This window comes from Apteryx mantelli, chromosome 9, assembly GCF_036417845.1.
Source record: "Apteryx mantelli isolate bAptMan1 chromosome 9, bAptMan1.hap1, whole genome shotgun sequence".
Taxonomy (NCBI): Eukaryota; Metazoa; Chordata; class Aves; order Apterygiformes; family Apterygidae; genus Apteryx; species Apteryx mantelli.
Window position 1 is genome coordinate 1,096,168 of NC_089986.1, and position 13,998 is coordinate 1,110,165.

The 13,998-nt window shown below is 53.0% G+C and overlaps 1 protein-coding gene across 9 annotated transcripts in view; it reads left to right on the top strand.

Annotated features, from left to right (window-relative positions):
• MBNL1 (muscleblind like splicing regulator 1) overlaps positions 1–13,998 on the top strand; it is a 111,185-nt gene that overhangs the window by 74,395 nt on the left and 22,792 nt on the right. For all 9 annotated transcript variants that reach the window (XM_067301538.1, XM_067301542.1, XM_067301543.1 and 6 more), the window contains 2 exons: positions 6,548–6,718; positions 11,672–11,872. In XM_067301538.1, the coding sequence (XP_067157639.1) occupies positions 6,548–6,718; positions 11,672–11,872 (372 nt within the window). The remainder of the gene's footprint in view (positions 1–6,547; positions 6,719–11,671; positions 11,873–13,998) is intronic.

Sequence of the window (13,998 nt, forward strand, 5' to 3'; positions counted from 1 at the left end):
AGCGTCCAGTCTGATGTTTGCTGACCCTCCCGAATCAACCTCTCCTGCAAATGCCGCCTTCAACACCCCCCCCCACCCCGTACGAGCATCCAAACACTGTGAATCTGCCTAATACCTGCTAAAATTACAAATACAAATACGAAACCGCCTCTCTGCCCCCCGGCTGTGCTGCTTGCCTTTGGCTGCAAGTTGCCCGGCTCGGAGCCGCGTCCCCGCAGCCTAGGCGGGTGCGTTTGAACGGCTCCGAAAGCAGCTGCAGTGCTTGCACCAGCTGAACCATTCGCACAGGGAGGAAACTTGCTCGTTTGTTTTAAGACAAGATGCAATAATCTGATCTTAGGAAGAATACCTGTTTTTCTAATCCTGTCAGCATAACTTTGACCAGAATGAGATTTCGTGCTATAAAGAGCTTATTCAGTACCTTTGCAGGCTGTAAAACCGTAATTCACTTGCCGAGAGAGGCCTGAGCGCGATGTGCTGCCCATACAGGCAAAGTGCGTTTCGCAGGCGCTAAGCTCTGCACCGGCGGCAGCGCGGCGTCTGCATGGGGCGGCCGCAGGCGCCGGTAGCGCTCGACTGGTGTGGGGCGCATCCCAGGGGATGCCGCATGCCGGTGCCTGCGGCACGGCGCAGGCCGGAGGATTTATATGAGGTTTGGGGTTTGCACGTGCATTAAAGGACGCACATAGGGAACCAGAACCACGGTGCCACAGACACAGGGCTCTGCTGTGCGCGGAGGAGCTAGAGCTGGTTTCCATCCGAGGCAATTTATGGAAATGGTGTAGCTGGATTAGAGCAGTTTGGGTGTTGTTGATTTGTAAACCCGTGCAGGCCAGAGGCCGGAGTCGTTGCAAGGCTGTGGGGTGAACGCGAGGAGGAGGAGGAGGAGGAGGAGGATGGAGCTGCCCTTTGGCCGCTGCTCCGCGGGGCTCGGGGGCCGCGCTGGGGCCGCCCGTGGGGTCCCGGCGCCGTCAGGAGAAGGTACAGCGCGTTTCACAGCGGTCGGCGAGATGCCCGCTCGGCGCCGAACGGTAGCACAGAGGTCTCTGCAAAGCCCCGCGCTCAAATTATCTTCTTGCTAATTAGCTATTGACTTCTGCCGGCATTTCCATTAAACAGTCCCTCAAGGCAAAAGCAAAAGTTTTCGGTGCCCGTATTACATAAGCCACAAGCGTGGCGGGTAAATGAGCTGGCAAACTCGGAAGCGAATCCCAGGAAACTTTTTTGTTGTCCAAAACGCACTCGGCGTGTCGTCGGAAAGAAGAAGGAATCGCTGTTACGTATCCGCCGCGGAGGGTGGGCTCTGGCAGGCAGGACGCGGGCTGCACGTCGCGGAAAGCGGTGTCGTGGAGAAGAACACAACGGCGACCTCGCAAAAATCGACTTACTCTTGCTTATCCGCATGAAAATCTTAAACGTCTCGGGGCAGCATCAAAGCCCAGCACGTTTGCCGGATGCTCCAGGTCTCGCAGAAATCTTGATGCCGTGTTTTTCAGGATGCGAAACGAGTTGGGGTGGTTTTTCCAAGGCGGGTTTGACTGTGGTTTCCTCTTGTCCGAGGTTTGCAGGCTTCCTCTTCCACGCTCCTGGTGTTAAACCTTTTAAGAGCCTTCCCTGGCCTCGACCCTGCTCTTTAGGCAGCTGCGGGCTGCGAGGGCAGCTGGGTTAGCGCCCCGCGGGGCGAGCTGGCGTCGTGCCGGGCGCCGCGGTGCGCGGGGGAAGCTGCGCGCGGCGAGGAGCGCGGGTCTGGCTCCGGATCGCGGATTTGTTCCTCCCATCCCGGAGCGCTGCCCTCCGCTCGGTCCTCCGTCACCCCGTGGGAGAGGCCTCCAAAGCCGTTCTTCCCGCGCCGCAGCCGGAGGAACGGTGATTACCTGGCCTCCGCGGGCTGTGCCTAATTCTGCTCTCCCCGCCGAAATAATGACGTCTTGCACGTTTCGAATAATCGGGTATTCGCTTTAAACAAAAAGAGCCGGGTCCTGCCCCCCAGCCGCAACAGGCTTTTCCTTCTGAGAGAGCCTGTGAGCCGTGAGAGTAAAACATGAAGAACAGGAAATTAATCACATGCTTTTAAAGAAATATTTATATTGAAAACTGAAACAAAATCGGGAGCCTGCATGAGTTTACTTCTGTAACAACAGCAGCAGCAAGCGTTTGCTTGCCCTCTTCTTTCAAATAGGGCTTAACATGTGTCTTGTGTAGTACCCGCTGGTAGCCAGGAGACGGTACTTCTTCCCTCGGATAACTTAAACGGAGAGGTGCACATCTGGAAGGACCCCCAATAAATAATGATGACATCTGCCCTAATAAATAATGGTTTTTCTGTAGGGGAATTTGAAAAACAAAGTGAGAAAAATATTTTTTCCCCTCTAGTTGTGGCACAGTAACATAACGTGGGAAGTGTTTTTCCCTGCCTTTACCCCCCGTTTTGATTTATAATGGTTTCCCGGCGATGGTGCCTGCCGCTGGGAGAAGGCAAGTTCAGCGTTGAGAGGTCGTGCTGCTGCTGCTTCCCCCATCCTGGGAAATATATGGGAAACTCTGGGAAAACAGGCATTTTCTTTCAGCAAATGGATAAGCAAAGTAAGTATTTATTTTTCTATAGATACATTTTTGTTAATGCCTATTTGCAAGCAAAAACACAGCAACGATGCCTATTTCCAAGCGCAGCAATTTGACCAGCTCTTTTTACAGAAGCCCAGCAACCTCCTGTAAAGATGCCTAGATTTTAGGGCTTTGCGCGTCATTCGTGGCAAACCAGCGAGAGGAGCGGTAGCCGCCTCGTGTGGACACCGCGCTCGTTGGGGGTTTTGGTTCTGGTTTTGCATTTCCCCAGCTGCCGCTCGCCCGCGGCCCCCGCGCCGCCGGTGCCCCTCTCCGGCGCGGCTGCGCCAGCAGCCCCTTCCCTTCGGCGGGTCGCCGGCGGGTTCCTGCATCCTGGTCGTGGGCGTCGGGGTCTCCCGCGCGGAGAGCGGCTGACCCGCAGCGTTTAACGGGAGAGCGGGGCAAGAGGCGTCATCGGGCAGGAGCCGATGGGCCGGCACCGCCAGCCTCGCCGGGGCCGGGCAGTTTAAAATGCTGCAGGCATCATTGTGCTGCCTTAATTCAACGGCAGCCCGGCTGGTCGCTTGGTTCGGCCGGGCTTGCCGCCTGCGCGCTGTTGATACGATAGCTGCAGGAAGGCATCGTGCGACAGTGGCCTGCGCGCGCCCGTCTCGCTTTCGCCTTCCTGCTGAGCGAGACGCGGCCGGCGGAATCGCCCCGTTCGCTGTGCTCCTCCGCTCGCTTTAATGCGCCTTTATGCGTAGTTTGTGCACGAAGCCTAATCCCGGCGTCAAACGCGGCGTTATCTTTGCGGCTCTGCTGTCGGGAGTCGAGCGCTCCGAGGGTTGTAAAGCGCTGTTATAGCAGCGGTGATTATCGTCCCGTCTAAGGGAGCCAAGCTTCCTCGTGCGACGCGGTCGCCTCGCAGCTTCGTGCAAAAACAGGCGGCTCCGGCGTAGCGCGGCGGGTGCAGAGCGCGCCGGGGAGGCAGCGCGGGCGCCGTGCCCGCCCGAGCGGCGAGACCGCGGCGGGGCTTCCTCCCCCCCCCGCCACGCGTCTTCCGAATAAAACGAGTTTTAGTCGGCCGGGACACTGTTAAAGTCCCGCCGGGGGCTGGTGCGGCGTTTCAGGCACCGGGCCGGTGCGTTTGGATTTTTGTTTCTCAGAATTTGTGCGCTCACGGTATTGATCTTCTTTCACGATTGCGAAAATAGAAAGGGATTCAGAAAAGGTCCGCTGAACACGTCCAGAGAAACGAAAATCTGCCTGAAGCTTTGGAGACTTGAGCTATTTGAGTTTACTGAAGAGATGATTAAGAAATTGCCTGCTTACAGCACAAAAGAGATTCACGCAGTCTGTGTTCCAGATCTAGGTTTTCAACGGTGGTTTTCAGCCTGTAGTTTCCGATTCCTGGGGCTTCTGTGGTCCATTTTGGATGGATCTGTGGAATATAAGCATAAATAGAAAAGAAAGACTGTTTCCAAAGAAGTAGGTCTGCACCTCTTTTGGAAAATTCATTAGGATCTGAAAATTCAAAAAGGTCAAAAGTGAAAAGCTGCACCAGACTCCAAAGGGACATAAAAACAAGAAAAGAGATGCATGCTTTTTGATAATAACTAATGATAACTAGCCGTAAGCGGAATTTGCCCAGGAGCGTGGCATATTTTTGTAGTCTTTAAGTTAAAATAAGTTGTTTTCCTAAGAGATCAGCTGCTGATCAGAGAGAAGTGATGGGCTCGGTGAAGGATCAGCCGTGGGAGGTTCCTCGGTTCCCGAGAGGGAACCGCAAAGGACGTCGGTCGGGTCGTTGCAGTGGTTTCTTCTGGCCTTAAAACGTTTGAGTCCATGAAATGCATTAAATAAAGCTGCTGTACGAAGCGATGCTGGAGTTTAGGTTCAATCCGACAAGGTGCGGAGCAGCCTAAACCCCCGTTTTCATGGGGATATTTAGCGCCCTAAAGAGCTGAGCTCCGTTTTGGTGCGAGGGTCCTGGTTTATCGTTCATCTTTTGACGATCTACATGTATGAAATGGAAAGGAGGGAAAAGTATGAAAATCCTGTGGGCAGATAAGAAAACTGTCTTTGATCCGCGTTTCTGAATCGGGTTTGTTAGCCGCTGCTCTCCGGTTCGAGGAGCGCGTCGCAGTTCCGCTTTAGCACTCGTTTAGCAGTAATCAAGACTGAACTTTGCGCTGCGCCGATGTCGCATCGCGTCCTCCAGGCACCCGGTAGCTGCGTAACGTCGCCCCGCGTTCGCTGGCGGCAGCAGTAGTTCCCGGAGGTTTTCGCACCGAAAGACGAGCTGCCGGGGATGAAGGCAGGCGGAGGGAGGGGGCAGCCGTGGGCGCCGCATCGCGCTGCGGCGTTTGGTGCCAGCACCGGTCGGGATGAGCCTGCGGCTCCCGGCGCCATGCCGGCCGGGCGGCCATAGCGTGCAGGGCTCCGGGAACGCCGTGCCAGCCCCGTGGGAATGCCGGGCCGGGCCTGCGGGAACGCCGTGCTGGGTCCTGCAGGAATGCTGTGCCAGCCTTGCGGGAATGCTGTGCTGGGCCTGTGGGAATGCCGTGCCGGTCCCATGGGAATGCTGTGCCGGCCCCATGGGAATGCCGTGCCGGCCCCATGGGAACGCCATGCCAGCCCTGCGGGAACGCTGTGCCAGCCCCGTGGGAACGCTGTGCTGGGCCTGTGGGAATGCCATGCCGGCACCATGGGAATGCTGGGTTGGCCCCACGGGAATGCCGTGCTGGGTCTGCAGGAATACCGTGCTGGACCTGCAGGAACACCATGCTGGGCCTGCGGGAATGCTGTGCCGGGCCCCGCGGGAACACCATGCTGGCCCCATGGGAACGCCGTGCCAGTTCCCGCGGGAACTCTGGGTCAGGCCTCTGGGAACATCGTGCTAGGCCCTGCGGGAATGCCGTGCCAGGCTCGCGGGAACGCTGTGCCATGCCCCATGGGAACGCTGTGCCAGGCTCACAGGAATGCCATGCCGGGCCCTGCTGGAATGCCATGCCAGGCCCCGCAGGAATGCCATGCCGGCCCCGCGGGAACAGCGAAGGTCCCTGTGGAAGGCGCCTGCGCACGGCTCGGAGCCTGCCCACCGCGGGGAAATGTTTTTTCCGTTGCATCAGGTGCGTCGTCCTGCGTCAGCTGGCCAGCTAGGAAAAGGGGCTTTGGGAAATCGGGGCTGCCACCAGGAGAGACGGATGGGAGGGGGGGGAAGCAAACCATTTATCCTAACCGAAGGAGAGACAAAAATGATCGTACAGATTAGGTTTCTGGCAGATCCTGTAACAAGAATATGCTTTTGCTTTCTGAGGAGAATTGCAGTATAAGGTCAAACTATATTGAATTAATGTTTCCTGATAAAAATGGCTTCTTACTTAAATTAAGGCTGTGTTTTTGCCTTGTCATTGCTCCTGTTTGGATTTATTTCAAAGATGAATGAATAAAGCAAAAAAGTTCTAATTTAAGGAACCTGTTCTTCCCAGCTTTTTCCTTTTTTAATTTTTTTTATTTTCATCATCCTTTTTGTGGAAGAACAGGCTCCGGTGTTACGATTTTAAAGAACAGTTAGTGTGTAAAGCTTCCCTATTAACGAATGTGCGTTTTCGAAAGCCGTACGACGTGTTGGATCGCTCTCGTACCTGAAGCGTTTCAGTTGTGATGCCTCCGGAGAGGTACGACAATTGCAACGATGATGATTGTAATTAGTCGTTTCAGTTAGGAAGGGAGAGGTTTTCCTTCTGCCCTTACCGTGCGCGTTCGCCACCGCTGGTGCCGGCCGGCGCTGTGCAGCCGGTGCCGCCTTTGCGCCTGGGGTCTCGGGCGCTTCCGCTTCGGGGCCGCTGCGCCGAGCTGCGCGTGACAACCCGGAGCGTTAGCTGGAGGCTTCCCCCCCCCCAGATCTCCAATATCTTTGCGTTTGCTTTAGGCAGTGACGTCCTGCAGGACGATTTGCCCTATGAGTGTCTAATCCAGTTGTGTTAATTCTCTTCTCCAGGGCCGATGTTCAAGGGAAAACTGCAAATATCTTCACCCGCCGCCACACTTAAAAACGCAGCTGGAGATAAATGGACGGAATAACCTGATTCAGCAGAAGAACATGGCCATGCTGGCCCAGCAGATGCAGCTCGCCAACGCCATGATGCCCGGCGCCCCGCTGCAGCCCGTGGTACGTGCGCCTTTTGCCTCGTGTCCCCGAGGCCGCAGTGAGCTGGCGATGTCGGGTGCCCGCGAAAGCCACGGAAGCTGCTCTCGGCCTGTGGCTGACGGAGCGATCAGACCCAGTAAAACGCTAGTCCGTAGGTCTTCGTACCGCTTAATTCTCCCTTGCTTGAAACAGCATTGTTTGCCTTTCGTTAATTTAGTAGTTTTAAGTAAGGCATTTCTTAATTTTAATGAAGCGACTGATCTACATGGAATTCTAGCAGATAGACTTTTCCTTTGCAATTTCGTACGCTTTAGGACATTCCTGTTTCCGAGAAGATTCCCGCTGGGTGTTTTCCACTCATTGAAGGGAACCTTCTCGTAGTGTTTCTTGCTGGAATTGGACTTTGCTTTGTACAGCACGTTGTCAGGCAAAATTGAAGGCTTGTCCCGAGCGAGACATGCTGAGTGCCAACAGATCAGGCAGGGCAGGAAGAAGGGTAGGTGCAGAAAACGGCACTTTCCACAGAGAAAACGGGGAGGAGGAGAAGCATCTGTCAGAAATCTCTCGCCTGGTCAGAGCGCAAGGCGATCAGACCTCGGGTCGTGTGCTTCCCCGGTACTTCTAAGCCCGGCCAGCAGGGCGTTTCATGTCGCTGAACTCCTTGGGCTGGTTAGTTTACCATCCGCAGAAATCCGTGGTTTCGGCGTGCTCGAACGTGTTCGTCATCAGCCACGCACGCGCGCACGCGCTTGGGAGCCGAGCGCCCTGTGCCAGAGCTCTGCAGCGCAATCCGGAGAGGTCGTTGGAGCGAAACCGTGGATAGATTTGGCCCAGAATCCTCCTCGTATAGACTGCTAGCGCAGACGTTAGAGGTCGCTCGTTAACGCACGAGCGAGGCTGCCGTATCCCGCATCGGAGAGCAGGCGGACCGCTCCCCTGGCTGGCGCCGTCTCCTCTGGCAGGTTAGGTGGCAGCACAGGAAAAATAAGCGGGTAAAAATCTGCTTCTGCATTAGCTGCTGCTCAGACAGCTGCTCGGTTCCTGTCGTTTAGGGCGGCAAAGATGGAGTTGGGGAGGTTGGATTTACCTCTGGATATCTTCCGCTAGGATCTCGTCAGACAGCCTATATTTAAGCTGTTAGTTGAGCTCTTCAGCTTCGCTCTTATTTCAGAGGTATAGCAGCAATTAATATTCCTCAAAACACAGCTGAATGCTTAGGAAAAATCAGCTCAGCAGAAAGGACTCTCGTGCTTGTGCCAGATGGTCGCCTGGCCCCACATCTTGTGGGTCTAGGAAGCACCGGTAGGTATTATTGAGCTCGTCTGAGTTAGTAGCAGAGCTGTTACTTTCTCACGGAACTTTATGCCTCGGCCACTTCCGAAAAAAGCGGGTCGGGGCAGGGGGAAGCAGGAGAAGTTTTGGAGGATCCTCGCGTTCACTTCGATGCCGCTTATCGCAGAGTGAGAAGATACAACATTTTATTTTCCCTCTTTTGGTAGGCTTCTCTTTGAGCAAAACCGTATGCATTGCGTAAGGAGGAAAACGAGCCGAAGCGGTGCGAGCGCAGGGGCCCCCGAGCAGCCTCAGAATGGCTTTTCTGATTCGGCATCTCAGAGCCAAAGTATATACGTGCCACAATTTTATTTTTATTTCCTGATTTGGGTACGGTGATGTGCCATGAGAGTCAGCAAATTTGTATCTGGGGCTACAAAAAAGTTTGCCTGTCAAAATGCAGAAGACACCGTGAAAAACATTGCTTAAAATATGGTTCTCTGCAACCTTTGTGTTTATTTCATGAATTATAACCAAATACAGCTCTCCGGTTTATACATATCAGTGTGTAAATAGACACCAACGTTTGGGTAAACATGAAAAATAAATATTTTAATGTAGTGCTTTAGATTAACATTCCTTTTTAATATAAACAGAAGCTAGCGTGAAGATAATGTGTAAAACAGTAGATGAAATTCTGCTTTATGTTACTCTCCCACAGCCCCTAAGAGGAGCAAAATCAGAGCCAGCGTATTTGAAAACGTAGCCTAAAACTTCTGCATGTGACCGGATGATTTTTGCATACAGTCACTCGAGTTCAAAGATTGCAGACTTTGTATTTCGGGACCGAGCCTCGTTCACGACGCGGGCTTGTAGCAAGGCCGGTCGGGTGTGCTGCCGCGGCGCTGTTTGGAAATGGGCGCCCTCCTGGCAGTTTGGCCCCAGAATTGCTTTATTTTTTCAGCACAGCTGAAGCAGATGTTGTTTCGGCGTGTTCTAGGAAGCCGTATATGTATATCATCCTGTCTAACGGGGCTTCAGTCAGTTTGGGTTTTGTTTTATAAAAATCAACACCATATGCGTTAATAAAAGCAAAGCGAACTAACTTAATGAGAAGCTCTAATTTAGTAGGAAAAGCAGTAGGATGCATTCATTTGTGCTTCTGTTTGACAAATGCTTTAATTTTCTTAGCTGCAAGTAACGAGGCATCGCGTTTCCCAGCCCCTGCGTGCTTGGGCTCCCACCGCCGCTTCCCTTCCCCTCTGCGGCCTCGGGGCCCCGGATCCTCAGGGCTCTGACCCACGGCGCGGAGCCCCCACGTGCGGGACGAGCCCCCGTTGCGGCACCCACGGGGCCTCCCTTCTCTCCATGGAGCGTCGGAAACGTCGTGCCTCTGCGTCTCCTCCCAGTCCCCGGGCGGTTTCCCCATGAGATGCGAATGATGCATTTCCATTTGCTTTAGTAACGGCCGTGAAATTTCATTCTTTGCTTTCCAATTTCAGTTTTTGGGGGTCCTTTCCACTGTGCTGCCGCGGTCCCGTTGGGCGGTGCGTGTGTTGCACGGTTTTCCCCTAATTCGCGTGGCTGCCGTGATGGGACGGCGTCACCGCGACCTGGAGGTGCCCTGACATCTCTGCGCGCCTTTAGCTGCCTGCCGAGAATAAGAAAGCTCGGCAGAAAGGATGGATAAACTGAAATGAATATTTTTTTCAGAGTAAGATAAAATTACAGGCTTTAGATTTAGAATAGGAGAAAACAGAGAGGTCGGCGTACCTTCTGGCTTGCGTGCGGCACACGTGACGTGCTTGCTGCCGTGTCGCGCGGGTGGCGCAGGGTCTTTCTGCCCCCCTGGCGCGGCTGCGCAGCCCCCGGGGCACCCTGACGCACGGCCCCTTTTCTCCAGGGCCGCTGCACGGTCGGAAATGTTCTCCAGGTGCCAGAGTGTGCAGCTGGCTTCGTGCCGTTGCAAAGTGCCTCTGCTACCCGGAGCAAGCTGTGCTGCCCGCTCCTGACTGCGTCGCGTTCACTGTCTGCCAGTGAAGCGGCTCAAAGACTGGGCTAATGCGACCGCAGGATAATTTTTTATCTTCTATTTTACATGTTTACAGCACATGGCAAATTACGTGGGAGTTTCAGAAAAAATCTGAAGTTGCTCTCATAAAATATGCTATTATTTTGCAGTGGTCTAAAGGCTGCAGGGCAGGATATTTATAGCAATGTACGATGATCTTGGTAGAAAATAAATAGGACGGTCTTTTATTTACTATACCATGGGGATATTGGGCTGAAATCAAACATTGATATCTCTAAAGTTGCACACTAACGGGCCTGTTCATAGTTCAATTTTTAATGTACATTATTACATAGGTGATAACACAGTAATGAAAAATGCAGTTGATATTACATTAATATGATTAATATTATTTCCTGTAAAATGTGCATGTTTCTTTTTCATTTACATCGATGAAGAACCAGAGACCTCAAAGCTGTTACTCCCATTTATGCAACTGCCGGTCTTTCTTCTTCAACAATCTCCGCATATGCTTTTGTGCAGTGTTTAGAAGGGACTTGCTCCTCGCTTCCAAACAATTCAGTCATTTCCTCAGGAGTACAAAAACATGTGGTTTTATATGCTGTCTGGCTTCAATAGATATGAAACAGAGAGCGAAAAAGAGATGCATTAAACTCGTAGTTGTTTTTTCCCTCTAAAAATTACTTTGGAAGAAAAATGTAAATGCCTTAAGTAACCGCTCTATTTAGACAGCAAAGAAAGCCGTCCAGCCTAATTTCTTCTGACAGTGACACTGGTAGAACAGTGCCTTTGTATTCACTGGGGCTGTTTGGTTATTTAATCTTTACTCCAGTGTAACAGCACTCGTTTGGTCTTGCAGAATTATTTGGTCTTCTGCATCCAGTTATCTTCCCAGCACACGATAGCCTGCAAGGGCAGCGGAGTGCTTTGGTTACTGCCTGTTTCTTTTTTTCAAACAAACAAACAAAAACCCTGGCATTTGCATAGTCTCTTGTCTCTCCCTTTGGCTTAATGTTTTAGTCTAAATAAAGCTTATCACTCCGCTGTGTGTTTCTTTCTGAATATCAGCACGCACAGCCTGTTTAATTTTATAAAAATAAGTGATTGCCATTATCATAATCTGGACTTGTTCCTGTATTAAACTTCTGCAGTTTCTGAGCCAGTGCTGGTTTACATCATGGTTAAAAATGCGTTTGTCGGTGCGGGTAAAGTTTGAGTAGGGTTTGATGGAGAGGGTGCGCTGGAGCTCTCGTGCAGCTTCTGTCGGGACGTTTGTGCATGTTTGCGCACGCTCCTCCGCGATGCTCGGCCTTTGCTCTGCGGCCGTGGGCAGCGCTGGCTGTCGGCGGCGTTGCTCCGGCGGGGAGCGAACGGGGGTCCAGGGGAAGCTCTGCCGCATGTCGAACCACGCGGGAGCGGGACGGGAGCGTGCGCGGCAGAGCCCGGCGGAGGCCCGCGGCCCGGGCTGGCCTCACCGAACGCTCCCCTGTTAGCGGGTTACGGTTTTGGGGCGTTCTTCACGTTCCGCTGCAAGAACAAATGCTGCTTTTGCATCAGTAATGGAAATAAACTGCCATCATGCTTAAGATGACGGCCGCAATGTTGTTATGTTGACAGCATGAATAGCATAAATATTAAAGTCTCTTTCTTCTTCTTTTTTTTAATTGCAGCCAATGTTTTCAGTTGCACCAAGCTTAGCCACCAATGCATCAGCCGCCTTTAATCCCTACCTGGGGCCTGTCTCCCCAGGCTTGGTCCCAGCAGAGATCCTGCCGACTGCGCCCATGCTGGTTGCAGGAAACCCTGGCGTCCCGGTTCCTGCAGCCGCCGCTGCCGCTGCCCAAAAGCTAATGAGGACAGACAGATTGGAGGTAGGAAGTCGTATACGTAATTTACTGTCACAAGCAATGTCATTTATCATGTCTCCTAATCATAAAACTTTTCTCTTGTAAAAGAAAATCACCTAAGTTTTGATTGAACTGCTAACGTCACATCTTGGTAGTGGTTAAGGACAGAGCATGACTGAATGATCGTACCGTAAATGAATGCTTGCAGTTAGTCTTCTGACCTTCCGCTACCGAAAGAAATAGAAATATTGAGCACTTTTAGGGCTGTTTTAGGAACAGCTATGGCAGCAGCAAGAGCACCCAGAAATTCTGTTAACGTGTGGAACGAAAGGGCACGGACAGCAAGTTTCCAGGGTTTGATGTAATGGCAGCACTTCAGCTACCTGGATTAAAGATCGTCTTCGGTTTCCGTCTTCTTTCATTCTGGACGCGTGGTGTTAACACTCCCTCAGAGACCTCCTCTTCATCGTTTATCATCCTTCGCTACAGCCCTTGCAAACGCTGGTCCTCTCTAGCTGTCGTTCTCCCTTGCCCTCAATCTTTCTTATCTGCGACGCCCGACAGTGTTTTCAGCGCCTCATCGCGCCGGCGGCTGCGTGGGCTGGGCGCCAGCGGCGTGCCGGGGCCGGAGCACGGGCTGCCCGCCGGCCGCTCGCAGCCCGGCTGCTGCTGGTGGTTCAGAGGCAGCGTTTAGGGAGGCTCCGCGGTGGTGGCCGTCCCTTTTCCATCGCCGGCCCGTGCTCTCCCACCTGCGTACCCAGCAGAAGCATCGCGGCTGTCCCCGTAGCTGCGGTGGCTGATGTTTGCTGCCGCCTGCGCTGTGCGGTGCCCTGGGGCTGCTCGACCCCAGGTTGAAACGCCGTCGTGTTTCGGTCACCTGGGCGGGAGCGCTCCCCGCGTCAGTCGGAGCTGGCGCCCTCCAGCTAGCCCGCCGGTCCGCGCCTCGGTCCACGGCACGGTACATTTCTTAGCGACCGGCATCGTTGTAATCGCAGATCTCTCGAAGATCCTGTGCTGCGTGGTGACAAGGTAGAAGTTGGAGGGTTTGTGATGTAAATTGGTTGTTCTACTTTTGGATCTGGTTCCTGAGTACTTAGGGAACAAGATGGGAGGAGGAAAAATGATCTCTGTTTCGAAATGCAGTCAGTCATAATTGCAATGCTTTTCTCTCTGCCTGTGCATCTGCATGATTAGGAGATCTGTCTCCTTACAAGGAAAGTTAATTCCTTTTTCTTAGTTATTTCATCTCTGGCTGACAAGTTGCAGCCTGGAAAGTTGCGCGCGAGAAGTAGCCCAGAGTGTCACCTGGCGCCGAACACTTCCCAGGGCGGCTGCGACTATTCTGAGAGCTGACATCATCCTGGTTTCCCCTTTCGCAAGATCACATCACTTCCCTTTTAGAGCTGTTTTCTCTGCGGAAAGAGTTCCCTGAAACACGTCGAGGCTGCTGGAGAGGCAGCTCCACTTGGGCCCGGCATCTTGGGGCATGGGCGTCTGCTAGGAATCACCACGGGATGTTTTCCCTTTGATGACTCTTTATCTCACAGTGGGTACTTGCCAGAGATGGCTTAAAAACAAAATGCAATTAGATAAGTCCATAAATAAATCATGCTGCGTTCTGCAACGAGCACCAGAAAGGAGAACGCTGCTCAGAAGCGATCGCGGGGAGCTCTGCAGATTGCGGGGCCGAGATCGGCCAGCGCCTTCGATCGCGCTCTCGTCCGTTAGCGGCAGCAGGTTGGAGCAGTGACGTTTGGGCAGGCGAGCTCAGGCGCTTTCTGCTCCCCGGCAGGAGCCAGAGGTGCCGGTAGTCCCTGCGCGCCGGGCAGATTGGGCATCGCGGCAGGCGAGCCTTCGACGGGCCGCCTTTAGTCCCCCAGACCTTCAGTTCTCTCAATGTCGCTGTTTAAAGAAGTGATCGACTAGTGGACCAAATTCCCTGCACCACAGGGGGTTACTCTCCCGAAACATCCAGAGGCACAAACCACAGCCTGCCGGAAAAGCTGTTTTTTAAAGTTAGAACAAGCATCTGAAATCAGTAAAACTTAAAAAAGACCAAGTGGTTTTGCTTTGAACTTGAATGGAAAAAAAAAAAAAAAGATTATGGCCGAGTTACAAAGCCCTGAAAACAAGCTCCGAGACTTAAAGGA